Source organism: Lissotriton helveticus, chromosome 10 (assembly GCF_964261635.1).
Source record: "Lissotriton helveticus chromosome 10, aLisHel1.1, whole genome shotgun sequence".
In the NCBI taxonomy this organism is placed as follows: Eukaryota; Metazoa; Chordata; class Amphibia; order Caudata; family Salamandridae; genus Lissotriton; species Lissotriton helveticus.
In genome coordinates, this window is record NC_136071.1 from 136461205 (window position 1) to 136488204 (window position 27000).

Below are 27000 nucleotides of genomic sequence, written 5' to 3' on the forward strand. Positions count from 1 at the left end.
GGACCCGCAATCCATGGCGGTTGGCCTTAATTTGCAACTTTGACCCAGTCAGGCACGACCAGATAACCACAGTTCGCACTTTGTGCTTTTCTGCACGATTTACTCTTAAATCTTTAAAATATTATATCTCCGGTTATACTTATTGTCATTTTGGTCCTAAATAATTTATTAAATTGTACTCTTATTTTTCTAAATTTTTTTTTTTTTTTTTTTTTCTTGTGCTGTGTTTTCACTTCATTGCTGTTTAACCCCTTCCATGCTCATGACGAGCTCAGCTCGTCATGTAACGCGTTTTTTAAAAAAAAAGCCCCACAGCGCAAAAATCGCGGCCGCAAGCATGCGGTTAAAGTGCGGCATGTCTTCTGTGAGTCAGGAATTTTGATTCCTATTTCTTCCCTCAGGGCAGCTAAAGTGATGTCATATGCTAGAGTGGAGAATGGGCATGGACCTTTCTTCCCAGTTGCATAGCTTATCATAGCATGATGGTGCCATCCTGTTCTTCTCTGCCCTGTCTCTGAAGCGAGTCGTAACTAGGCTCACCTACCCTCCACACGCAGCGAGTGCCACAGGTCAACAAATATATAAATGTAAGGCATTACACACATAATTACGTACACAAATCTATCAACCTTAAGGAGTAGGTACAGTCTTTGTTTATCAGTACATTTCATTTGCCACAAATAGATAGTTTTAGTCAATTCCTTTCCACAGTTTAGGTCTGCATTAGAAGTGCAATGTAAAGTACTTGGATAAATTCCAAATGAAAGTGCCTCAAATATTAACAGATGATCTCCCACTTTTTCCACATATCTATGTCTTAATATGCATGCTGTATTGTATTTCGGTCTGCTGATTTACTGAGAAGCCAAATGTTATATGTGACCGCACCAAACCTGGCTTGGTGAAGACTATGGTACTTACCTGTAATACCTATCATACCAGGATTTTTTTGTATTTCAAAAAACCTTATGCTTTCATGTTGTGTATTTTCAGATGGACCTAATAATCATGTCCGATAACGGCTTGGTTTCTTCTACGAACGTTTTGAATTTAACTGACCAACTGCAGACAAAGAAAATGAAGAAAAAGGAAGCAGAGCAAGTCCTCCAGAGCTTTGTGCAAGATAAATGGCTCATTGAAGTGAGTGCCATATTGCAGTACCTTCCCTTTTGTTTTGATTTTAGGTCTTGGCTAGATAGCGCATGCGCTGTTTCGAAGAGACGTATAGTGTTCTCGGTTGGCTTGATCGTCGCTCTCAAATCCTTTGTCCCCATTTGTCTATGGCATGAATGTATCATTCCTCTCCTGTGCTTAGCCCTCCCTCCAAAGCATGGACCAAGTACATGTAAACATCCACCGATCCCATTTTCGGAACTACTGTTTTCTTTGTCATGAAGCACTCCATACAGTGCTCGTGTCTTCAGTTCACTCGCTCTGTCCTCTTATCTTTTTTTTCAAATGAAGTTTTATATAGCTCGAACACCTCCCAAATCTATTATTAAAGTTCTTTACATAAGAACACGTTTGTTTTTGTGGGAACAGAAATATGAAATGATTTGCCCCAAATCACAGGATGTTGTGCTGACTCTGAAACAGCGCTTTATGTGACCGCCAGTTATCTTACATAAGGACATATTTGTTTTTGTAGGAACATGAAGATTAAGTGATTTGTTCAAGATCACAGGAAATTGTGGCAACACCTTGACTCAAAGCCGGTTTCCCAGCTCCATAGTCAGCCGCTCTGGCCCAGCGCTGCATTCTCTCCTCCCGTCCTGAACCGCTTTGCACTTTTTAAAAAACGTGTAAAAACAATCACTTGGAACGAGTTCCTCTCAGTGTTGAGCTATAATATGCTGTATTAATAACAAAGTTTCCATATGTTAAAGAAAATACGTTCTTCGAGTATTTTATAAACCCTATCCTATTTTACGTGATGTGTGTTGGATGGTCTACATTGCAAACTCTTTCAGAGGTGTGCGTGGGCTGTTGGCTCGCCCATCTCAAACCATGGTATCTACAACTCCCGCTGTTTAGAGCCCCTATCTCCGCAGGGATTAGCCCCTGGAGGTAAACAACGTTCATGACGAAACTTTTTTCACGCATGGAATCACAACGTTATGACCGCGTTGTGATTCCGCATACCATTACTCCACAAGTTGGAATCCATGCGGGGAAAAAAGACTGCGGGCCTAAGATATATTCGCCACTGGATCTACTCAGGAGCCAGGAATTGGGTTTCGGCAAACATCATTAACTTCAACACAGAGCATTACTATGCAAGAATTTGAGGAATACTTTTCCATCTGGATATATTTAGTATAAGCAGGCAGCGAATGCGCTGGTTGGTCTTGGCTGATGGCATTTGATACAAGTCTAATTTATTTAATTTTTTTGAATATCAAATCAGCTGGATTGCGTGATGTATAAAGTGTTGACACTGAGCTGGTTAATCCAAGCCACCACCTTCCCTAGATGGGCTGCTCTACGGGTTGCCAAGCAATACCTGTGCCTGTTTTTGTGAAACCTGACACTCTAAAGTTTTGGGCTTTGTTTGAGCTTTTGTAAAGCGCTGTGGTAGCTTCGGAACACTAAAATATGAGCCATGAGAAGCAGACGTATGGATCCTATCTTCTCCTATCTCCGTTCTTTGAGAGCTGCTGTTGAGACTCTCCTCCCATTGTCGTCTTGCTCCTTCCTGCGCCCCCTCTGCTGCTTGCCCCATACCTCTCCCGCTTGCCCCATACCTCTCCCACCGTCATGGGGCGTTTGCTACTTTCCTCTTGCTGCCCTTCATCTCGTTTAAACCTGCAGTTATGTTTTTCCCTAATTGTCAGCCAACTTTGGTGACGCAGTACCAGTTTTGTTGTCCTAATCTACCGCATGTACTTCCGTCCGTGAAACACATTTCGACATTACCTCCGTCCGAACATGTGCCTCTTCCCTGTTGTCACATTTTTGGTATGGGTTGTAGGCGAGGGCATGCAGTCAACAAAAAGAGGCCATAATTGTTGTCCAGCATTCCCTGTAAAGCCAAGCTTACGATCACAAGACTGGCATTGAGGGTTCTTCGGCAGCAAGTGGCACTGAGCCTCTCCTCAACAAGAAAGAAACTCCCACGCTTTTCCCAACAAGCCTTTACATCAGTCTGCACCTGTACAGCTCAGCACTCTTCCCCCTTTTTCAGAGCAGTGTCACAGTAGATTGAATGAGGCTGGCGCCGTCATTGTGCAGCACACCATCTACAACTGGCCTTGCTATTCTGCAAAACGGTATGAAAGTGTGTATTGGAATTTTTAAAAATGCTCTAATACATTTTTGGGGAAAAGAGACAGTAACAAGCGTACAAGATTTGGACACCTATAGTGAATTTTATGGGACGTATAGCCTCTTTAAATCGTTTTTAACTTCACATAATTAAACTCTACTCAATACCACATAAATACACCCCACATAAATACACTCTATGCCACATAGCAACAATCCACATAAATACACTCCACACTATGCCACATAATTCCCCTCAACATAATTTCACTCAGTGCCACACAGTTCCATGCCACACAATTCCATGCCACACAATTCAACTTCACACATTTCCATTCAACACCACACAACTCCATTCAACACCACATAATTCCACAACAAACCACTTCATTCCACTCCACAACTCGATTCCAGTACACACCATATACATCCAATCGACACCACAGAATTTCACATCCTGTCACAAAATTCAACACTACACCACATAATTCTACTCCACTACATGCCGTTCCACAACACACACTACCACTACACATAATTATGCTCAATTACACCTAATACCACTCCACATAATTCCAATACACTCAATGCCACAGAATTACTATCCACATATTTGCACTGCACACCATGCCACTTAATTCCACTTCGCTACTCCACTCAACACCACACAGTTCCACGCCACACAATTTCACAACAAACAATTCCATTCCAAACCACATAATTCCACTTTACACCACATACATTCACTCCATTCCAGAACACATGGCTAAAAGACATTGTCATTTACAATGCCAATATCTCTCGAATTACCGAGACCTATTGGCTTTGCCAATGCTTGTGGTGCTTGCGGAAGGTGTCAGGCTGAGACTATCAAACAGCAGCTCTTCATTCTCAAACTGGGGGTCAAGGCACAGGAAGCAGAAGAGGAGGATATTGTTTCCTGTCAGCTGCATATATTGACTGAAATCACACACAGCACAGAAGGTCCAGTTGTCTGAGACCCAGGAGTTTGTCTGGTTCTACCATTATTTTCTAGCTGTTCAGCTGTATATGGTGCTTTTTAGGTCGAGCCTAGCGCATGCACTGCTCTAGGAGAGGGCCTCTTTGAATCACTCCAGAAACTCGTGCGTGTCCCACAGCCTCCAGCCTGCGGGAGCGAGCAGGGGCGCGCATGGTGCCATCTGTTCTGGATCATATTTTCGGTCGCTTTCACTTTCGCAGCTGCTTTTCATTGCTCCGGTCAGGTGGTGGCTCCAGGCGGGGTTTTGTTTTGCATCCATGTTGTGGTATAAGTGAACCTCCCTACTCTGTTAGGGTCAAGGGGTGGCTTTTGTCCGGTCCATGGCTCTTCGGATCGGCTTCGGCATACTCGGACAGCACCGGTTTGTCCGGAATGACCCCCGCCCATCGCCTGCGGGTCCAGGAGAGTCCACCTCCTGCTCAGACTCGAGCATTGGAACCTTGTAGTATTCTCAAAACATTTTACATTCATGCAGAAGTATAAAAAAATACAACATAGTAAGATTCATTTTATACATCAAATAGCTTTAAAAAAACATAATTGAAAAGACAAACCTAGAACAGTTACTGACTTTGATTTATGTAAAAATATCACAGCTGCTTTGAGAATAACAACCAGCCTGCTCTGTGTGTTTCGCCTGCACGGAAGGTGATTGGTTAGTTAAAGGTACCCGCAATCTAAAGAGCTTGTAGGCGCCTTGAAGCATTAGAAGCTCTGTCTGCGGCAGCTTTGGATGTCCCTACCTGAGCCCCTGTAACAGGTCGGCTTGTGTTTGGGGTTCAGTGGAGGCTTGGGAGTTGATGTCTGCTTTTGGGGTGAGTCTAGGCCCTTGGAGGCAGGTGTGTCCACAACAAGGCTCAGGTAGAGATTAGTGGAACTGAGGGGTGGAGTGTGTTTCAATATGTAGGTGTGGTCATGCTCCTAGAAGCCGCTGTGCGCCGTGCGACCTGCCCTCCTAGGATAGCGCCCAGTAAGATAATTCTGTGAGTCAGTGCACCTGTGAGTGATAGATCTAAACCCAGTAGGGCCGACCCATACTTTCATCTCCCAAAGGTAATAAGAAGCTGGAAGGCCGAGGTTGGAGTTCTTTTTATGCGTTACTTAAGTTGGAAAAGTCAAGCAAAAACGTCCTCCGTTGTGATGTGCCTAGAAACACATTCCTTGAAGGAACCCCCTTCAGGGCGCATCAGGGCAGTGTGGGTTCCTACATCCGCTGAGCACGAAAATATGAAGTTAATCGCCAGCGATGTTAATGTCCTTCAAAACAGCCCAAGTGCGTCCCACGGACAACCCTAGAAGTGGACGAGATGTGTTGGTGATTGTTGAGCACTTTTGAAAGATACCCACCTTAGCAGTGACTTTGTTCCTGCTAAAGGATGCTTGGATGGCGTAAAGGCCTAAGGAAATTAGTCTGATCTTCCTTGCTGTGTGTGTGTTCTTTACTCCTGAGGCGGAAGCCGGGAGGTTACTCTGCTAATGTACTGCTTGTGTTTCTGTACCCCTCCCCTGATGTGCCACGGATTTTGGAACCTGTTTTAAAAATTTTACTTACCTGCATTTGCACTTTGCCTCGATTACTGAGTGCTCTGAAAATAGTTTTCCCCACAATTCCCGCACTTTGGGTCAGCTCTCAGCCGAGTTAGGTGCTGAGTCGGCCGGTCCCGGGGATAGTTTAGGAGAGGCCATTTTGGTTTGGGAGGAAGCGCTTCTCGCAGTCTAGCGCTGAGTATAAAAGGGGAAGAGCATGCCTCCGCGCAGCGGACGCGAACAGCGGACGCGCCGGACCTGCGCCGGAGTCACGCCTGAGTCCAGCCCGTCTGCGCCCATCCGCACCAAGGAAGCACAGGGAGCCAGGGTGGCTACACCTCGCATTGTTCTTCCTGCCGACTGTGAGTTATACTCCCTCTCCTCACTACTCTGTTAGACCCCCCCTTGTTACCCTGCCACCATACTAAAGCTCCTGATGATATTATCTGTGGCTGTAATCCCACTCTATCTGCGGGAACTCGACAGCCCCGGAAACATCGGACAAGAGAGTCGGCAGATCAGGTGGCAGACTACCCTGAAATGGAGCCTGGCTTTCTTATTAACGCCAGGTCAATGGTTAAAAACAACATAGCCCTTAAAGAATTTGTATCTCGGAGGACACCCCCATGGGTCTTTATAACTGACACATGGGGTTCGGAGTCCGCTGGCCCTGATTTGGTCGATGCTATTCCTGAAGGCTATGCCCTGGTTAGAATGGACCGAGAACGGCGCAGAGGTGGAGGGCTGAGAATTCTCTGTAGGGACAGTTTTACGTGTCGTATTGACCCCCTCTCGTCACCTTCGGATAATTATGAAGCTCTATACTTCTCCATATTATTTGCTCCTACGGCTTCCTTCTCTGGTATTCTCTGTTATAGGCCTCCTGGCCCTAGGGCCTCCTTCTCCGATGAGATACTTGAAATGCTAGAGCCCTTTATTGATAGACCTAATCTAACCCTCTTGGGTGACTTTAACTTTCACCTGGAGGCAACAGAGGACAGAGACACGTCGGCTCTGGTTGAGGGCCTGACTGCCTGTGGGCTGACCCAACTGGTAGCTGGCCCGACGCACCTGGCTGGGCATACGCTAGATGGCATCTTTTCCAACGACAACAGGGTGGTGATTGGGACTCCAATTCCTCTATCTTGGTCAGACCATCGGGCAGTCCCTTTCCTCCTAAACATTTCCATCTTAGCCCCCAAACATGAGAATATGAATGTATGGGACACAAGAAGAAACTATAAAGAGGTCTGTAATAGTTCCTTAGCCCCATTTCTGGTGGAGGTCAATCCTTCCCTCCTGCCTGACTCTAATGCTGCGGCATGTAGCCTGCACAATGCTCTAGGCAGGGCTATGGACAGTCTAGCGCCGCCTAAAAAACATTACTCAGCCAGGAAGAGCCCCTCCTTGGTATTCTGAACGCCTGAGGCTGCTACGGCAGAAATGCAGGCAAAAGGAAAGATCGTGGCTTGCTCAACCCACCCCTTCCGGGATGAGCCAACATAAACAGGCCTTAAAGGAATACAAAAAAGCGATAATAGAGGAAAAAACGGGTTATTTCAGTAACGCCACAGCCTCTTTTACATCCTCAAGAGAGCTCTTTAAGATTATTAATACCTTGTCTACACCTAGATCTGTAAATTCTGTTGTTGAGACACAAGAACTATGTGACAACATTGCGAATTTCTTTCATACGAAAATCGCTGACATACACAATGCCCTCGAAACTCAAAATCTTGATTTGGACACCACTCACTTCCAAGCCTCACCATTCTGTCACGGCTGGGCTCTCCGAAGCAGGACCCTGTCCCCGTTTGACGAACTTTCCTAGGCTGTCACTTGAAGAGCTTAACTGTCTCTTAGATGCTACTAAATCCTGCTCTCCTCTGGACCCCTGCCCTTTAAAAACGTTTAAGGCATGTAGAGAGGCTGTCCTTCCCCCTTTGTTGGAAGTCATGAATATGGCCATCTCCGGAGGGAGTTTTCCCGCCATTTGGAAAACCGCAGTTGTGAAACCTCTTCTAAAAAAGGCATCCCTGAACCCGGAAGCTTAAAAAAAAATTCGACCCATCCCCCTGCTCCCGCCAAAATTTTAGAAGCCCATCTCAATCGCCATTTGGCTTCCTATCTGGAGAGGGAGAATCTGTTGGATGTCTCCCAACGCGGGTTTCGTGCTGCTCACAGCACGGAGTCCGCCCTCAAAGTTTTGGTCAATAATATTAGATCAGAGGTTGACAGAGGACAGACCACGCTGTTGGTTCTGCTGGACCTGACAGCAGCGTTTGACACCCTGTCCCCTTTAATCCTAGTTGACAGGCTAAAAGGGATAGGGGTGGAGGGCAGTGCCTTGAATCTCCTCTTTTCTTCATCAGAGACGGCAGAGAGTAAAATTGGGCACATTTTTGTCCCCCTCTCAGGTGGTGCAATGTGGGGTCCCACAGGGCTCTGCTCTGAGCCCTGTACTGTTTAACATCTACGTGACCCCTCTTGCTAAGATTGTAAGATCTTTTGGGTATCAGGTATTGTCATACGCTGATGATACTCCGATTATTGTCTCAACCACCCTGCCGATAAATGACTCTGTCCTTAAATTTCGAGCTTGCATGGAGGCTGTATCGCACTGGATGATACGTAACCATCTTAAGCTGAATGGAGAAAAGACGGAAGTCTTGATCTTTGGAAGGAGTCAAGAGCTGTGGACGGGGGACTGGTGGCCGGCCTCCTTAGGGGACTGTCCCCAGCCTACTCATTCGGCTAGGAATCTGAGCATACTTATAGATCCCGCCCTTTCATTTGATCGCCAGGTCAACAGAACAGTGGCCACCTGCTGCACTATCATTCGGACTTTAAAAAAGATTGCCCCTTATCTGTCACTTGATGCGCGCAAAAAGGCAACAGTCGCCATGGTCTCAACCAGGCTTGATTATTGCAATGCGCTATATGGGGGTATTAACAAGAAATCTCTTCAGCGACTCCAGGTTGTCCATAATGCCGCTGCCAGGATGGTCCTTAACCTCCCTAGGCGCACTTCTGCTACCGCGGCAAGGAAAGATCTCCATTGGCTACCGATTCATGCCAGGATCTCTTTTAAAATTCTTTGCCTGGCCCATAAGGCGGTCTTTGGATCAGGATCCGAAGGGATTAGATCCCTGGTTAGCCCCTATATTCCCAGCAGATCCCTTCGCTCGGCCTCCAGAAATCTGCTCATCGTTCCCAGATTTAACAGGGTGAGATGGGGAGGAAGAGCTTTTTCCAGCTTGGCTCCTAAATTATGGAACTCGCTTCCATCTGAACTCTCCAGTCAACCCTCATTAGGGGTTTTTCGTAAACTTTTGAAGACCTGGGTCTTCTCTCTGGCTTATTAAGTTCTATGATATCCCCCTATGTTGTTCTCGGTCTGTTAGTTGTCTGCGCCTTGATGCCCTTCTGGGTTAAGGTTTGCGCATTATAAGATACCCATTCCATTCCATTCCATCTCGGGGGAGCCAGTTATAGTGACCTTTGCCCCCAGAGAGAGGGGGTGAACGGGTTGGTAGCCTGAACCTCCCCTTGCAGACTTCCGACCTTGAGGCTGGCCCTCTTGAAGGTCATTCGGCGTTGCCCAGGGGAGGCCAGTGCAGGGACCTTTTTTGCGTGAGAGGCCTAGTCTCGTATGCAATGGCTGTGGAATTATAAACCACTGCAGTTTAATATCAGTCCATACCATACATAGCTGCATTTATGTATTGAAATACATACGTTTATTCGGGTTTCAAAACATACTGCTTTGCCTTTTTTTTTATCTATTCAAAATGTAATCAACTATTCATGTTTCACTGTTCATTAAATGAAATGCAGTTCTAAAACTATATGAATTATACTTTTGTTTGAAACATTTACAAGTGGGAATCGCCTTTTAATGTTTTTTTATTCCCCCGCATTTTTTAGACCATTTTGGATGAATTGTGCTGCAGAAAACGAAAATTGTTTGGCAAATGCAGACACATGGATTGGTCAGTGGTATTTTTTTTTAACATACCATGGTACAACTGCCTCGCAAATGTTTGCCATAGTTCAAGTCCGTTTCCTCATTAATTCTCGAATGGCCTCGCAGTCCAAATAACCTTTGTAAAAAAAAAATACAAAATAAAGCATATAACCATGTTAATACCTAAACTAAGATTATAGTCCAGATTAGTAATGTTTAATTTGCATAAACTAATTTGATGTTGAAGAAGTTTAAGAATGTTTGGGCGTGTCTAGATGAGTAAAGGCGGAAACTGAAAGAGCCTTCCTGGTTGCCTCATACGAGAGGAGAGGACCCCTGGTGGGCTGCTGGCTCGTGGGGCTGCAAGTAAAATTTTATTGTATGATTAATTAAAATCTTACATTTAGAACACTCTTAAAATGCACACCCTTTAAAACATAGCAAATGAGTCTAAAATTCATAATCGTCTATTCATGCCATTTCCTCAAATACTAACACAGAAAAATACATTATAAACGTCAATCGTGGGGGTGGGGTAGAGGTCCACTTCAAGATTACATCTTTCGTGAACAGGTCATGAATTTTTAACGGAAAACCCGCATGCACAGCAGACTCGACTTGAACTCTGGCAATGTAACAAAGGGCTCTCTGGAGATGCTGGGGCAGGGAGAAGGCATCGGGTTCGCAGCCGAGAGTTCTGGTAGGGTTGGGAGTCGGGACAGGGTCAGGTTCCTGCCTGGTCAGCCGCATGCGTGGGCCACATCTCTCCTCATTCGTCCTTTTAAGGTTAATGAGTGTCTTTCTGCAATAACGGCGTGAGGCCTTTTTTTGACAAACCGGTGCCTTTGAAAGTCCGGATGAGCAGGAGCAGAGTCAGTTGCTGTTAGGAGGCACCGGGGCTCCTTATCTAGAAAATGTTTCTTGAATTGCGTAGACCCTACCCAACTGGGTTTCGGGGCGCTATGCACTCTATAGTCTACATTCAGCTAGCAAAGAGACCATAAAAGTAGGGCGGCCAGCCCACAGGATACACTTACACAGCAAAGCTTGCACTCTAACAATAGTGTCAGAGTTGCAAAGAACGGGGTGGGAAAAATAGGCAGAGTTAATTGGAAAATAGCACCAGAATTACAATTTGGTGGCCGGGAGGCTGGCAGGCAGGCAAGTACGTTGAAAAGCCAGGGCAATAAATCAAGCGGTCAGCAGCAAAAATAGGCACTAGGGCGTTGTCGGTCACTGCCGCTGCAACGTGAATGACTCTGCCACTGCCATGAAGATTTTCAGAGATGTCAGCATGGCTGTGAGTCCCAATTTCTTGTGAACAAAAAAATCTAGTCTGTTCACAATTAAAACAAGCAGAAAGGTTAATAAGCATGCGTGCACATACACCACCCCCAAAAACGTGAGCGCTAAAATCTAACCAAGAGACAATAACGGCATACCAAACCACGATAATTCATATACACGTGGTTAACATGTTGTCTGGTTCCAGCCTGTGCGAGACCGCGCTGTGTTTAATGATCAATGAGAAGGGTCATTTAAAGTAAACAAACTTGCTGCTGCTGTTGGCCGAGCTGTAACGGCAGGCAGGAAAAGTGTTTTTAAACAAGCGCGGCCATGAAAGTGAAAGCAACATGCGCGCCCCTGCTCGCTTCCGCAAGCTGGAGGCCGTGGGACACGCACACGTTTCTGGAGTGATTCCAGGAGGCCCTCTCATAGAGCAGCGCGTGACAGCATTGCATAAACAAAACCAATAGAACACATTTTTGGTGTTAATTCTGGTTTTTATTAGGGAACTTCAGTTGTATATAACGTGTTATAGGTTATATTTAAGGTGACAAAAATGGTTATAACACTTTTTTATTATAACATAACTTTTAAACATGCTGCACAACATTCACAGTGCTCTACAACACATATTACCAAGCATTTACAATGCAACGGTTTCTCCTTTGGAAAAGTTTGAGCTATTGGCATTTGGTAATGACAAAATTTGTATTTATGTGTTGGTTTTGAAAACAGATAAATAAATGGCATTGTCCTTTACATTGCCAATAGCTCTAACTTGAGTCGTAGGTCACTGACCAATGCAGGTGAATTTGTGCAGCTTAGATGCTCAGACCTTCTCAGTGCAGGACAGGTGAGAAGAAACAAAGCTTCAGACCCTGCATGCTACTGGCAGGTCAGATTGTGGTGTGTAGGTATGTGCAAAGGATCTATTCAAGGGGGTGAAGCGCATATTAGAGCAACTTACCAGTGGCTGTACCAGCTGTAGGACTTTACGTCTCAGAGGCATCCCCTTCTCAACAGAGTTGCCCCTTACCTAGCTGAAAGATCCACAACTCTACACACAAGAAGCACTTTACCCCCCTAAGCCTCCACTTTCTCTATGTAGCATCGTTCTAATCAGTAAACGCATTAACAGCTTCCTTCCTCAGTACACACCGACAGCAGCTTACCTCGCTTGAGAAAAAAAACACCACACACGGAGACGCATTCGTCCTTCCTCTTATGCAATTAATATATGTAACAAATAAATAAATTAGCTTGGCCCACCTCTGTAATCTAGGGGCCTCCCTCTTCACCTAGAAGCACACACTCACTCTCCCAGATACACCCCCTCCACTCATGGAATTGGGAAGCACCGTTTCTTTCACTGGCAGCGGACTCCTCCGAACAGCGAAGATGTCACTTCGGTTTTTGTGCACAAATGACACCAATGAACCACGCTGCCGGGCTCACGCAGGAAATGCCTGTATAGCGCCTCCCTCTCCGTGTCTAGGCACCTCTGTCAAGATGTCCCTTCGGTTTTTGTGCCCAAATGACACCAATGAACCACGCTGCCGGGCTCACGCAGGAAATGCCTGTATAGCGCCTCCCTCTCCGTGTCTAGGCACCTCTGTCAAGATGTCCCTTCGGTTTTTGTGCCCAAATGACACCACTGAACCACGCTGCCGGGCTCACGCAGGAAATGCCTGTATAGCGCCTCCCTCTCCGTGTCTAGGCACCTCTGTCAAGATGTCGCTTCGGTTTTTGTGCCCAAATGACACCAATGAACCACGCTGCCGGCCTCACGCAGGAAATGCCTGTATAGCGCCTCCCTCTCCGTGTCTAGGCACCTCTGTCGCTGTACTAAGCCAGCAACCTCGCTGGACTGGTAGTACACGCGTTCTTCCTTCTCTGCGCGGATTGCCTCCCAACGCTCAGGGGGTCACTGGCTGGGCTCAAGACCTTAACAGCTGATAGAGTTTGTCAATCTGCACTGGCGGTCGGTCTTTGGCCGCCCTTGCCCCGCCCACCTATTTTTGGCGACCGCTCCCCCCTTTCATTCCTCAGGTGTTCAAGAGCCGCCTCATTATCTACATAGGCCGCGCCCCTATCACGCCCTGGTCCCGCCTCTTCCACTCCAATTGGCTGTGCCCTGTCATTCATCGTTTCCCTGCGCCCCCACCCCCTTTTTTTTGCTTTCAGTTCTACAGGTCTGTGCGGCACGTCTTGCAAGCTTTTAACATTTTATGTCCCGCCTCGTTACCCTCTATTGGTAGTTCACTCCACATCGTCTGTCTGAGATGGCAGTTCTTAAAAGGGCTACGACGAGGTAGCGCTATTGCCAAGGACACCAGAGCAACTGGAGCTGATCCGGTGACTGCCCCTGGGTGCATTTCTGAATGCTAATGCAACGCTAACAAGTACATACACAGAACCACCCCCGAGTCGAACGAGCAACTGCACGTGCACTTCTGAGCGGGAGGGGGGGGGCGGGAAGCGGGAGGGGGGCGGGAATGGACCCGAGCCGAGCTCCAGAAACAAATCACTTTCACACGGGGAGGAGGGCGGAACGGACAAACGGGGAGGAGGGGGCGGGAAGGCAAGATGAGCAACTGCACATGCACTTCCGAGCGGGAGGGGGGGGGGCGGGAAGCAGGAGGGGGGCGGGGATGGACCCGAGCCGAGCTCCAGAAACAAATCACTTTCACACGGGGAGAGGGGCGGAACGGACACACGGGGAGGGGGCGGAACAGCACAGACGACATGAGACGCAGCAAGCACTTACCAGAGGAAGACTTCTTCCGGCGGCGGTCGGCCTCGGAATGACAAAAGCAAACACGGACGACAAAAAAAAAGAAACCCCGCCCACCGCCCGATGACTACACAGAGGGAACGCCCAGGGAAAAAATCTCGGGAACACCCCCGAATCTGGTCCGTGAATGACGGACAGATCTCTGTTCCAATGGCTAGCCTCCATTTATGGAGCTAGCCAATGGAACAGAGGGCGTATTCAAGTGTCCCTTACTGAAGACTACAGATTTCTCTGGAGGCGGAGCTAAAGCTCCGTGCTCCAGTCGAAACCTAAAAACGTTAACAAAGCCAATAACTTTGTCTAAACACTTCTAAGGCCCCAAAGGCGAGACCTATTGGCTATGCCAATGCTTGTTTACTTTTTCATACTGGCACATCTGCAGGGGCTTCAAATGTCTCTGTAGCCACCTTACAGGCAGATTTTAGCCTTTGCCTGCATTCTAAAATGTAGTCCTGCTGTCCAGTTTAAAATATTTTACTTAGCCCAGATTGACCTCCAAAATGCATTTCAATTCTAGAAAGGCTTTCCACGGAAAAAAGTTTTCTTGTATATTATTTGGCAGTTGATTTGTATCATGAATTTGCCTTGTTTTTATAAAGCGCCAAGTGGGCCACTACTTTGCCATCATAGGTACATGGTTTAACTAAGGGGGAATAAAAGGTCCATTTATGTGTGGGGTTCATTTTGTTCGATCCAGACGGTGGAGAGTCTGTGTGGACACCTCTACACTCCATTGTGTTAGAACAAAAAACATTTTCCTTTTGACCATCAAGGGCAGAATTTTATTTTCTTCACTTGTTTTTTTTTTTTATATTTACAAAAAGTGTCTGTTTAACAGGTACAGTTGTTGTACTCACAGTGCTGGCACGAAATGCGTTCTGTAAAACAGACTGAAAAGCCAGTGCAGCAGTATTGTGTATAATTTATTTTCAGTGAAGTTCTTGTTTTGGAATGGAATGGAATTGGATTTGTAGAGCGCGTGGCTACCAGTGGGCGTCCCAGCGCTATGAGTATAGACTTTCAGGAGTAATAAATGAAAAAGGACATAACACTCAATAATACATATCTTCTGTTTCTCATTTAGAAGGAAGGAGACTACACCTTAAGTACTCGTTGCATAATGGAGATGGATCACTACATCCACACTGCCTATCAAGATGTAGTGGGCACGTGTAACATCTGCCACAGCATAGTAATCCAGGTATGTGTACAGTGTTCATTCCACCATCAGTCTTCCAGGCATCTAAAGAGACACTTTCTTCTCTTCCACCCTGATCCCATGTAATAAATGGAGTCTGTTACTATTAGTTTCTTATTACATCGTCTAGATGCGTAGCTCGTGAGCCACTGGTAGCTCTCCTGTGTGCAGCCCGCTGAATTAGAAACTATTGCGCGATTGAATGAATATATGACTACTTAAACTCAAAGCTTGCATTCGAGAAGGAAGTGTGTGCATTTTCGGAACCTATAAGCTGATGTTTGGAGAAAAATGGTTGACTTTTCAGAATAAATGTATACCTAATACTTGAGTAATAAATCAGGTGGCTTTGTGGAGACTTATTACTAATAATTCCATGGGCATTGCAGCTGTTTGTGTTATGTATTACCCCTGTAATGTCATTTCCATATGATTAGCCCTTTGTTTTACGTTATTTATGGCAATCCTGCGTGATGCTCGGAGGTAATCACTGCTGACAATATTGCTAATCTTACTAGAGGGCCACTGTTCTCTTGTCTGCTGTGGTCACTAATGTTATCTGTAGCTCAGGATGACTTTCATTCCACTTGAGTCGCTCTTATTGCAGAAAAAGGTTGGAGACCCCAGTCTAGAATTACTGCTCACACTTGCTGAATTGTTGCCGTTGATGCACTTTTGGTCTTGGCCACAATAATCACACAGGTGCACCATCCCACCACTGCTAGAACTACTTTTTTAAAGTTTTACATGGCAATGTTTGAATGCATTAAATGTTTTTAAAAAGGATATGTAAACGTTGACAATTTATGAATTTTTTATGCACACATTTTTGGTGGGGGGAGAATGACCCCCTCAAACGTGATGGCATTACGAATCAACTTGCTGATGACTTCACCAGAGAAATCACTTTTGACATCCAAAATAACATCATGATGACATCCATTAATCCACAAATTATTGCTTGTTTTTCACATTCATTTGGTAACCGTGTAAATGTAGCCTTCTTTCGGTCTATCTTTTTCTGGGATAACTGTACGTTGTCAGTGGTACTGCAGGTTTACAGCTGCCATTAAGTGTTTTAGGATATGTACTACAAGTGAGTAGATCTTAACCAGCCTTTATTCCTTAACTATTCTTTATAAGAATTTCTAATTTCTGACATTAATACACAATAACTATTTTAATGGACTATGACAGTGATTGCAATGGTAATGTAATATTACAGCAACGTTTATTCAGTGTAATTTGTGATGTTATCATCAACTGCAGGTGACATCATGAGCGGTACATTGGGGTGCATTATCTTTGTGTCACTTATCAAAGCTGTTTGGGTAAAAATATAATTCCAGGTAGTCTGTTTTCTATGCCTATTGTGATTTTTGTGAAAAAGTACAATCGGGTGAGAAGACCAGCCAGAGAACAGGAAGTAATGCGCCCAGCGACCCATGTAAGAAGGAAAAGGGTGCTGGAGTGGGGAAAGGCACTGGCTAAGAGGCAGGACGAGGACTGGAACAATGGGTTTTGTGGTATCCTGTTCTCTTCTATCATAATTGTTAGGAATGTCAGTGGTGGCTGCCACCAAATAGCATGGGTGAGATGGGAAAATAGAAAAATAAATTTTAAAAAGTTACTTACCTTGCTGCTGGATTACTGCCTCGTCCTCTTCTGTTCCTGCTTAAAGCAGGAAGTACACCCAGGCTCCCCTAAACCATTCTCAACACTGCAATGCAGCTTTGTGATTGTTCTGAGCGTCGTGGTTCGGTGCTCAGACAGGCAGTGGGAGCCTGTGCATGTTCCTTACCTGGCTGTGTATTCCACCCTGGTGGGTAACATGCAGAGCATGTAACACCAAACCGTCATGCGCACTTAAGTGCCCACCGCTCCTCCTATTTCTGGCAGTGACGATAGCCGAGCCCGGCCCCGTAAACCTGCTTGACCACTGAAAAATAAAATAATAATGTAGTGTTATTACCATTTAATTATTTTTCCTTTCTCCACTGCTCAAAATGCAGTGGGACGGCGCTCCTCCACTTTAGCGAAGGTGCCGCTGCTGCAGAATGTTATGCTTAGAAGGTTCAAGCCTGATCCTGGTCAGTTACTCCAGTGTTGTTGTCCTGATTGGATGTCCCTGTTGGAGCCCTTGTATTTCTTTTGCGTTTAATCCACTCCGCACTGGCGACGAAGATGGGAGGCAGAGACATTGTTTTTTTGTTGTTTTTTCTTTTTTAAGATTTCGATGATTTGCCTTACTTGGCAGTGATCGGCACTTGTTCTTCATTGGAACAAGGAAACACCGGCAGTCTTCTCCGTGTCCTGTTCCAGAAGGCTGGATGCTTTTTGGCAAATATTTCCAGCTATTTCAGTTTTGCCATAATTGAGCTTACTCTCAACGCGCTCAGAGCAGTGCTCCGGCTTGTGCTTCTTGTTCGTGACATTCTCATGCGCTTCAGCTGATTTCACACATTCCTTGCATTATACTTGCATACACTGTGCTATACTTGAGCAGATTATTAGACACCAGTCTAATCAACTTGACTGTGTTCACATTGACTGTTCCAGGTAACTTGCCACGTCCTTTTCTTCTTTCGCTTTTTGGGCTGATGGGCCATTTCTAAGCACTCGGCGCCATCTACTGGATATTCCCTTGATCTATTTTGAAAACATATATATTGGAACCTCTGTCAACCCCGATTGTCGCGCTTTAAAATAATAGAATCCTACAATTCAAAGTGGAATGAAGTGACAACAGTGATTGGCACACTTAGAAAAAACAAATTCTACAACACTATTTAATATATGTTAATTAACGCTTCTTTGGCTGGTCACACTATTTTACCGGCGATTTGCTTTTAATGCTGTAGAACAGTGGTTCCCAAACTTTTGACTCCTGAGGACCCCCACTGAATCACTACTGGAAGCCGGGGACCCCCAGGTAATTTTTACAATTTAAATTTCAAAAAATTAAAACCGTAATTCGCAAAAAATACACAAACAAGTACACACCAAACAAATACTTGCATTACTAAAGCTTTTATTATTTTATCTTGAAAAGTATGCAAAATTAAAAACATTTTAATGGGAAGGATGGTGTTGCATCTCGGCGACTAACTTTTCAATGTTAATTAAACACTCACGTGCTCCTCCCGGTCCGAGGTGCCGGAATGCTGGTGTTTTTCCTTTTTTTTGCAGAGTTTTATATAGCGCGAACTTGATCCGAATCGGGTATCAGAGCGCTTTACATAGCACCAGTTACGTTACATGGGTCTAACATTCATTTTTGTTCATGTCAGTGACAATAAAATTAGTGATCTCATACGAGTGTTGTGATACTGCAGGAAGTCTGTGTATACAAGATGATAAGTGTAATATGGAAAACAGGATGAAGCAGCACACAAATCCTGTTCCCTTTCAGGATATCTTTATTAATCTTGCTGACATAACAAATTGCTTACCAAATAGTCCACAAAATCTGAGCTCTGGGACCTTGTAGTCTTTGTTGAGCTAAGTGCAACTACAATCCAGACCCTGCACAGAAGCATCTATGTTGCTGCACCAAACAAACTGTGCACTTTGTTTAGTGTTGGCCATAATCTAGCATCCAGAGTCTATGGCTGAGGGTATCCGGTTTAGGTCAATCTAACTCACCTAACTTTAGGAATCAATACCAGCCTCACAACCTGCCTTCCAGAGAGTCTTGGAAGCAAGTACGGAAACATGCACTGGGCCCAGATAAGGAAAGTGTACATATTTTAAAGACTGCCTGGGTTCTGTCTGGCCCCAAGATCCAACCAGTCTCCCAAGCCCGATCCAGCCAATAGATGTACTTCATCTGGACTTAGAAGAAAGCTGTGCCCAGAGAGATGTTTCAAAGGGATTTTATCTGCAAGGATCAGACATAAATACTGGTTATATCGCCTCTACAGTAACCTTGAAGGAGGTAGCTCTATGGACCAGTGTGAAAAAACAGAGGGCCCTATCTGCCAAGATCTAGAAAGGAAGGCTTGTGGACTGCAGCCTGGATGAGATTGTCACAAATAAATGAGCCATTCAGAACCCACAGGGTACTTGCCACCCAGAACTGATGATCCAACTTCAGACTGGTCTAAGAAGCCGAGGTAATATTCTGGGACAGCAAACTAGTAAACATTGAATCGCCCACCTATGCCCCCTTTGAACAGTTGTAGAAACAGACTGCAGCAAAAAATTGCGTTTCCAAGAAAAGCTGACACACTCATTAGATGACATTCGATATGGTGCCCAGGTGAAAAATGTACCAGATAAGTGATATTATTGTGTTTTACTAACTGTTGATTTTGTGAAGTTATTTTAACTGCAGAACTTTCCTACCTGTAAATAAAATCCCTACCCTTTTTCAAAGATACAGCCCTGGCTGTACATAGAGACTATAGAGTGTAATTATTTCTGTCACACCATATCAGAGTTCCAAATACTGTACATCCCCAGAGTGCAAGTCTTGACTACACTTCCTCAATAACCCTGTAAAGTCAAGCACGCAGAGAACATAACTTGGAGTGAAATAAATCCACAAGCCTCAGGCCACGAGTGGTGCGACAATACTACCCGATTATGCTGTCCAATAAGGACTAACTGTGATAGAAACCAGAGATAAGGTTTGACACTCAACGCCTGCCTAGCTGCAATGGCCTCTTTCCAAGAATGTTGTCTATACGCTATGAAAAGGGTTAATGTGTCACCAATGAAGGCCTCAAGAATCTGGGTTACCTCGAGCAGAGAGCGCTGGCAGCGGCCCCGTACGCTCCTTAGATGGCTTTACTAATGTGTGGAACATAAATACCGTCCACTGTAAGACAAAACCAAACATAACATAATCAGAAGCACTGCCCTATGGCGGGGTAGACTCATTCTACCGGCGCTCTCTGGGGATGAGGAGCTGCAAGTCTGGAAATAAACAGAGCAGGAGAGTTTGGGAAATGCACTTTTATTCTCAAACACGTAAGAGTGGCGAGGAAGGCTCGGCCTGTGATAGGGCGGTTTCCCGGTGTAATGCTGCAAACACCGTTATGTTATACTTGTAATAGCCACGTCCGCCAATAACTTGGTCTGGTATCGCTTTTACTGGCAGACGCATCACCGTGCGTCAACGAGACAAACACTGCTTGCAGCCTCTGGAATCCAAAGTTTCAGGAAGGTTTTTTTTAGCAACTTCTAAGAAACTTACCGGTTCGCTATGCTTGAATTCCTGAGACCGGAGCTCTAAATCTGAGCTGCCTGCTATTTGTTTCAAAACATAAATAAAAGGTCTCTCGCACTGCTGTCTCTCTCGCACTTCTGTCTCTCTCGCACTGCTGTCTCTCTCGCACTGCTGTCTCTCTCGCACTGCTGTCTCTCTCGCACTGCTGTCTCTCTCGCACTGCTGTCTCTCTCGCACTGCTGTCTCTCTCGCACTGCTGTCTCTCGCACTGCTGTCTCTCTCGCACTGCTGTCTCTCTCGCACTGCTGTCTCTCTCGCACTGCTGTCTCTCTCGCACTGCTGTCTCTCTCACACACTGCTGTCTCTCTCACACTGCTGTCTCTCTCATACTGCTGTCTCTCTCACACGGCTGTCTCTCTCACACGGCTGTCTCTCTCACACGGCTGTCTCTCTCACACGGCTGTCTCTCTCACACTGCTGTCTCTCACACACTGCTGTGTCTCACACACTGCTGTCTCTCACACACTGCTGTCTCTCACACACTGCTGTCTCTCACACACTGCTGTGTCTCACACACTGCTGTCTCTCACACACTGCTGTCTCTCTCACTGATACTGCTGTTTCTCACACACTGCTGTCTTTCTTACACACACTGCTGACTCTCACACTGCAGGTGTGGGTTGTGGGATGTGGGTTTCCAGCTCATATCTGGAGGGTGGGCTCTGCTGCGTTTCATGGGTATTTAGTTTTTTTTTACATACTCCCCAGGGCATTAGCGGTAGCTTCAGAAGCTTTTGTTTTGGGGGGAGGGATGTTGGGGGTCAAATCTCAGCCCAAAGCCCCAACCCCACTTCATGACCTTGTGCCCTCATGCCTCATAAACTTAATTGGCTTATGATTTTGTCCCTTCATAGACCCATCCCCTATAAGATCCACCCCACAAACCCCCTCCCCCCATTGTGAAATATATCTGCAAGTTGGCATGCCTGGGCAGTAATTTTGTGGCAGTCAATTGATCACTGCAAAATGCAGCGTACAATTCATTAATTTTCTAGTTTGCTTCAGGCAGAAAGCAGATCATGCAAAAACAGAGATTTTGCACCTGATTCACATTTGCATACTACGGCTAAGAAAAAGAAAATAATTGGCCGCACACACAGAGCCGCACACACAGAGCCGCACACACAGAGCCGCACACACAGAGCCGCACACACAGAGCCGCACACACAGAGCCGCACACACAGAGCCGCACACACAGAGCCGCACACACAGAGCCGCACACACAGAGCCGCACACACAGAGCCGCACACACAGAGCCACACACACACACACACAGCCACACACACAGCCACAGCCACACACAGCCACACACGCACACAGCCACACACACACAGCCACACACACACACACACACACACAGCCACACACACACAGCCACACACACACAGCCACACACGCACACAGCCACACACGCACACAGCCACACACGCACACAGCCACACACACACACACAGCCACACACAGCCACACACACACATAGCCACACACAGCCACACACAGCCACACACACAGAGCCACACACACACACAGAGCCACACACACACACAGAGCCACACACACACACAGAGCCACACACACACACAGAGCCACACACACACACAGAGCCACACACACACACAGAGCCACACACACACACAGAGCCACACACACACAGAGCCACACACACACACAGAGAGCCACACACACACAGAGAGCCACACACACACACACACAGAGAGCCACACACACAGAGCCACACACATACACAGAGCCCCACACACACACAGACACACACACACACACAGCTAACCTTACAGTGCAGCCTAACACGCTAATTGCCTTTACTTGGCACACGTTAACGTGTTTCTATGCTCAACTGCTCTTATTCCCCTAAACTTCATCTAACTCACACCATGTACTTCAAACACATCTTTTAATGTGGAACCTCTTCATTTCCAAATATGACTATGAGCACCAAATAAAACAGCAGATGAGAAAACTTCTTGGCTTCGGACCAGGGCTGGATGGGGGCCCGAGGCATATCTGCAAAGGCTTGTCTGACTTACTCAAGCAGCCTGTCAAATAGTCAGTGTGCAGTTTACCAATCACATGCTCGAAAAACAAACATGACCAGTGCAGGCACGAACAGCGAAAAAAACAAGGAACAATATAAAAACCTGCCAAGAAGTGTGGAGGTGCCCCAATAACAAATACAGACAAGTACGCTACAGTTTTAAGGGCCCTAGGCTTTTTGCGCAAGAGCATCGCTCCACAGGGCATTACCATCAAGAAATGCGCGCACCCTTTCAGTGCCAGATACCGAGGCGTTATGCTTACTTATACTTGCAACACTGGAGTTCTGCACGAAAATACGCAATTGTTACTTTAAGCACGTGAGAAGAGGAAACGCCGATTTAAATTGATGCATATATCCAACTACAAAGGAAAAGAAGCCAAACTATGTCAACATAACGTGTTATTAAGCTGCGTAGGAAATATTACATATTTATTTAGCGAAGGCAGCACATGTCTGCACGTTGTCCCGCTGCACGGGGCAGGCTGCAGTTCCTTTCGAGATGTCCAGATTAAACACCAGATAATACAGGTCACTGCACAGCAATAGAGTGCTTTTGGTGCCATTTTACCCTTGTTGCTCTGTGGCACTGCGTTTCAGTCAACTGTATTTTTTTTTAAAGGACAGGGAAAGGTCAAGACCAAATCAGTGCTACGTGCTAGGCCACAATAATACGGCCACTTGATGGAAGGACGCTAAATGACTGCTTCCCAGAAAGGCATCATTAGCGCTACTGCAGCAACAGCCGAAGACCGCGATAGCAGCGGGGACTGCTCTGGCAGGTCGCACGAGAAGACAAACAAGTAACCTGAGACTGGAGCGTTTTTTTTTTTTTTTTTTTTTTGCATCTCGCTTTCACTTTAAAGTGAAAGCCAGATGCAAAAATAAACTCGCAGCGGAGCTTGTCTTTATTGGGCCATGTGTTAAAACACATGGCCCCATAAAGATAAGAATCCTTTTACTGCAGAAGGAAGTCAGACCAGCCCTTCTAAGTGGGCCGTCTGTGAAAGAGAAAAGTGTACGTCACACTAACCTCTTTCCCAATGGCCGGCCACCTTTTAGCATAAACGGTGACACCGGCCAATGGGAAAGAGGGGCGGGGCTTAAAGCCCGCTAGTCAAAGCTCCTAAAAAACATAAAATCTCACCAGCGAGACTGCACATGTGCGCAGCCTATGCTAGCGAGACCTAAAAAGGAGGGGGGCGTGGAATGATTGGCAGAAGTTCCTAACAATATAACATGAACAAATCAATCAATCAATCAGGATTTATAAAGCACGGCAAATAACCCATGAGGGTCTCAAGTTGCTGAACTTGCTAGTTGCTTCGTGATAATTTGTTCATTCAAACAACCATGTCTTGAGTCTTTTTCTGAGTTCCTGAAGCGATGCGGCGTTCCTGATGTGCAGGGGAAGGTCGCTCCAAGCTGGGGCCAGGTGAGAGAAGGAGTGTTCTTCACTGTTTGATTGATGGATCCAGGGGATGCCTGTGAGAAAAAGGGAGACGGTTTGCAGGTGTCTTGTTGGTTGGTTGGTGGCAGGTCATGCGTTTGCTGATGTATGCTGGTCCTTTGTCGTGCATGGCTTTGTATGCAGGGGTCAGCATCTTGAACTGGCATCTCTTATGGATCTGAAGCCTGAGTAGCTTCTTGAGGTGTGGGGTATTGTGAGTCAGTCTTGCGAGGTCAGGGATAAGTCTTGCTGTTGCATTTTGTAGTCTCTTCAGGAGGCATGAAGAGATACCTACGTAAAGAGGGTTATCATAGTCCAGCCTGCTGGTGACAGGGCTTGTGTGGCGGTCCTTTTGGTGTCTATTGGGAGCCACCTGAAGATCTTGCAGAGCTTTCGTATGGTGTGGAAGCAGGTGGACGAGACTGTGTTTACCTGTTCTGCATAGATAACCTTAATTCCAAGATGATGCCGAGGTTGCGGGCATGGTCTGTTGGGGCGGGGGAAGGGCAGAGTTCAGCAGGGCACCAAGTGTTTTTCCATGGTGAGGTGATGTGCCCAAAGATGAAGACTTCTGTCTTGTCCAAGTTGAGCTTGAGACAGTTGTCCTTCATCCAGTCGGCGACGTTCATCATACATCTGTGGAAGTTAGTTCTGAAGGTGGATGTTTCTTGTGACTGCGAGAGGATGAGCTGGGTGTCGTCTGCATAGGTGGTGATGTTGAGTCCATGAGATCTGACGGTGTTGGCTGGGGGGGGGGGGGTTGGTGTCATGTCCGTAATGTGATTGGGGAGGGGGAAAGTTAATTATGAAAATAGAAAGTCTACATCCATCCTCATGGTGAGTGCTAAGGAGGGTGCATTGGCAGGCAGAAGAGAAGAAAACGCGTGAGATAGCAATGCCCTTTCCCCTTAAAGACGTCTGCAGTTCGTTTTTGCCAGAAAGTCCATTTGTGAAGTCCAATTCTTATGTGTAGTTATTTAAGTGACATTTGTCAGCTTAACATCCATTTTCCATAAACTGGCTGGCAAGCCAAAGCATCGCCACTGTAGCAGATTGGATGTCATTTTAACGATTTATTATAATAGATATGTGTAGTCAGGCATTCTTTCAGCTACTTGCTCAGTTGATCTTTAGCAACTCTGTTGTCGTTTTATTTCATGTTATTTCCTCTTTTCATATACTGCTATTATTTTATTTCTGGGTGGTATTTTATTCTCTTGGCTGTGACCAGGGAGAAGATCTTTGATTTTACAGGAATTTTACATATCTTTCTATTTTCCTTTTTTACACCATCTGTCTACCTCAGGCGTGTGTACATGTAAAATGACTGGCAATGTTTGATGTTTAAAAATGTTTGTTTCCGTATTGTATTAGCACTATGAATATGCATCCACGTTTTTGTGTGACAAAATGCTTAAAATGGTATATTGCAAAACACACTCCAATCTGAGATCGATCTTGCTTTATTTCCTGTATGTCGAATTTGCAGAAGATCCCTCAGCTCACCTCCCGTCCTTCCCCAAAAATATACCTCCCTAAGTTTGAACTCATAAAGTTTCATACATAATAATCCAGATTGGGAGTTCATAGTGGGGGCATCCCAGAAAGTGTTTCCTCCACAAATTCTATTAGGGAACATTTGCCATCAAAAAGAAACCTGGATAAATCCGTAAACTCTGCCTGAAGATGGGTGCCACAGCGTACTGTGTCTCCTCCAAGACGCGCAGATAGAAACTCCTCGATTGCCAGTTTCCTCCAAAATTAAGCCTCCCCACAACCTGGCAAGGTTCATTAGCCTGCTGTTGCTATAAGCAAGGGAGTATTTACAGCGCAGCAGAGTCTAGGACTCGGCTAGAAGGAGAAAGGATGGCTCACTTCACCATGCCACAAGTGTTCAGTGTATAATGCTTTGTACGTGCTTCATTAGAGTATGGTTTATTAAACTTTAGCATAGACTAACCTTACACACATTGAATGCTGCCACTGTCTATTTCTGTGGCAAACTTTCTTCCCCATTACCTGATCTGTTTGGGGGTCATAATAGCTAGAGGTGTCTGGCTTTCTTCTGTCTGCCTTGTTTATACTTGGCTTATTTGTGTTGTACATTAAAGGCGATAGTGCTTCATAAAAATTACCTTTGGCTGTCCATGGGCACTGCAAACGTGGGTACTATGCAGGTGGCAAGGCTGAGGATACTGCACAAAAAGAAGAAAGGACACTCCTCTCCCAGAAGGTCATACACCAGGTTCACTGTTCTCCCAGGACGGCCAGATCCAAGGCTAGTAGTCCTCCAAGGACTTCATCAGGCCCAGTCTTTGCCAGAGCCACAATTAGTGCACTGAACCGCATTTTCTGACTCTGCCTGCGCTGACATATATACCCCACTGCCTCCTCATGCCTCAAACAACGCTGGCTACGAATCCAGCATCACTCCTCCAAGCAACAATAGAAATATTTCAAAAAGCAGCAATACCCTCTGGTGCACCACCTGACCCCATTGATCCATTTGGCTCTCTTCAGATGACAAATGTTCCATTGCTACGTTATCCTTCATTTGGGTGTTATTCCAGTGCTACATTCCCTCCTGGCTGCTATCCCAGCTCGGGCCCTAATGCATAATTCAACCTCAGCACCAGGGTCCTACCATCTCTACACCCCTAGTCAAAAAAGAAGGGAGTTGCCAAGACTCCTTGAGGAGGAATAGTACAGAGAGGATACTTACAGTTTTTACTGCGACCACATTCATGACCTATTTTGATCCAAATAATTAGGAGTCTAGGGCTTAAATCCTTGAATGACGTTTGTCTTCTTGGCTGCTACACTCATGACCTATGGGATACGGTGTTCCAAGCCTACCAAACCACCTCAAACAATTGTTGAAGTAGTTCACAATGCACAGGATGCCACCCATTGTATAACAAAATCTGGATTGGACATGGTAGATTTCATCGATGGGTATGTGAGCTCCTCGATATCCCTACATAGACATGGTTGGCTCCATTCCTCAGATTTTTCTGGGATCACCCAAAACACTAAAATAGACCTTCCTTTTGATGGAGACGTTTTGGCCCGAAAGCGGATACTGCTTTGTAGAGATTCAAGGAGGGGAGAGTTCAAGCTAGATCATTAGGTATCCAATCCTTAATGAGAGATACCTTTTGCAAACAAAGACTATTTTCTAAGGCTTTGTCAACAAACCGCACCAG

At 45.7% G+C, this 27000-nt stretch overlaps 1 protein-coding gene across 1 annotated transcript in view; it reads left to right on the forward strand.

The window, feature by feature from the left end:
- Positions 1-27000, forward strand: part of NSMCE1 (NSE1 component of SMC5/6 complex) — a 176119-nt gene that overhangs the window by 124194 nt on the left and 24925 nt on the right. Inside the window, exons 5-6 of the mRNA XM_078664194.1 lie at positions 994-1140; positions 14945-15061. Of these exons, the coding sequence (XP_078520320.1) occupies positions 994-1140; positions 14945-15061 (264 nt within the window). The remainder of the gene's footprint in view (positions 1-993; positions 1141-14944; positions 15062-27000) is intronic.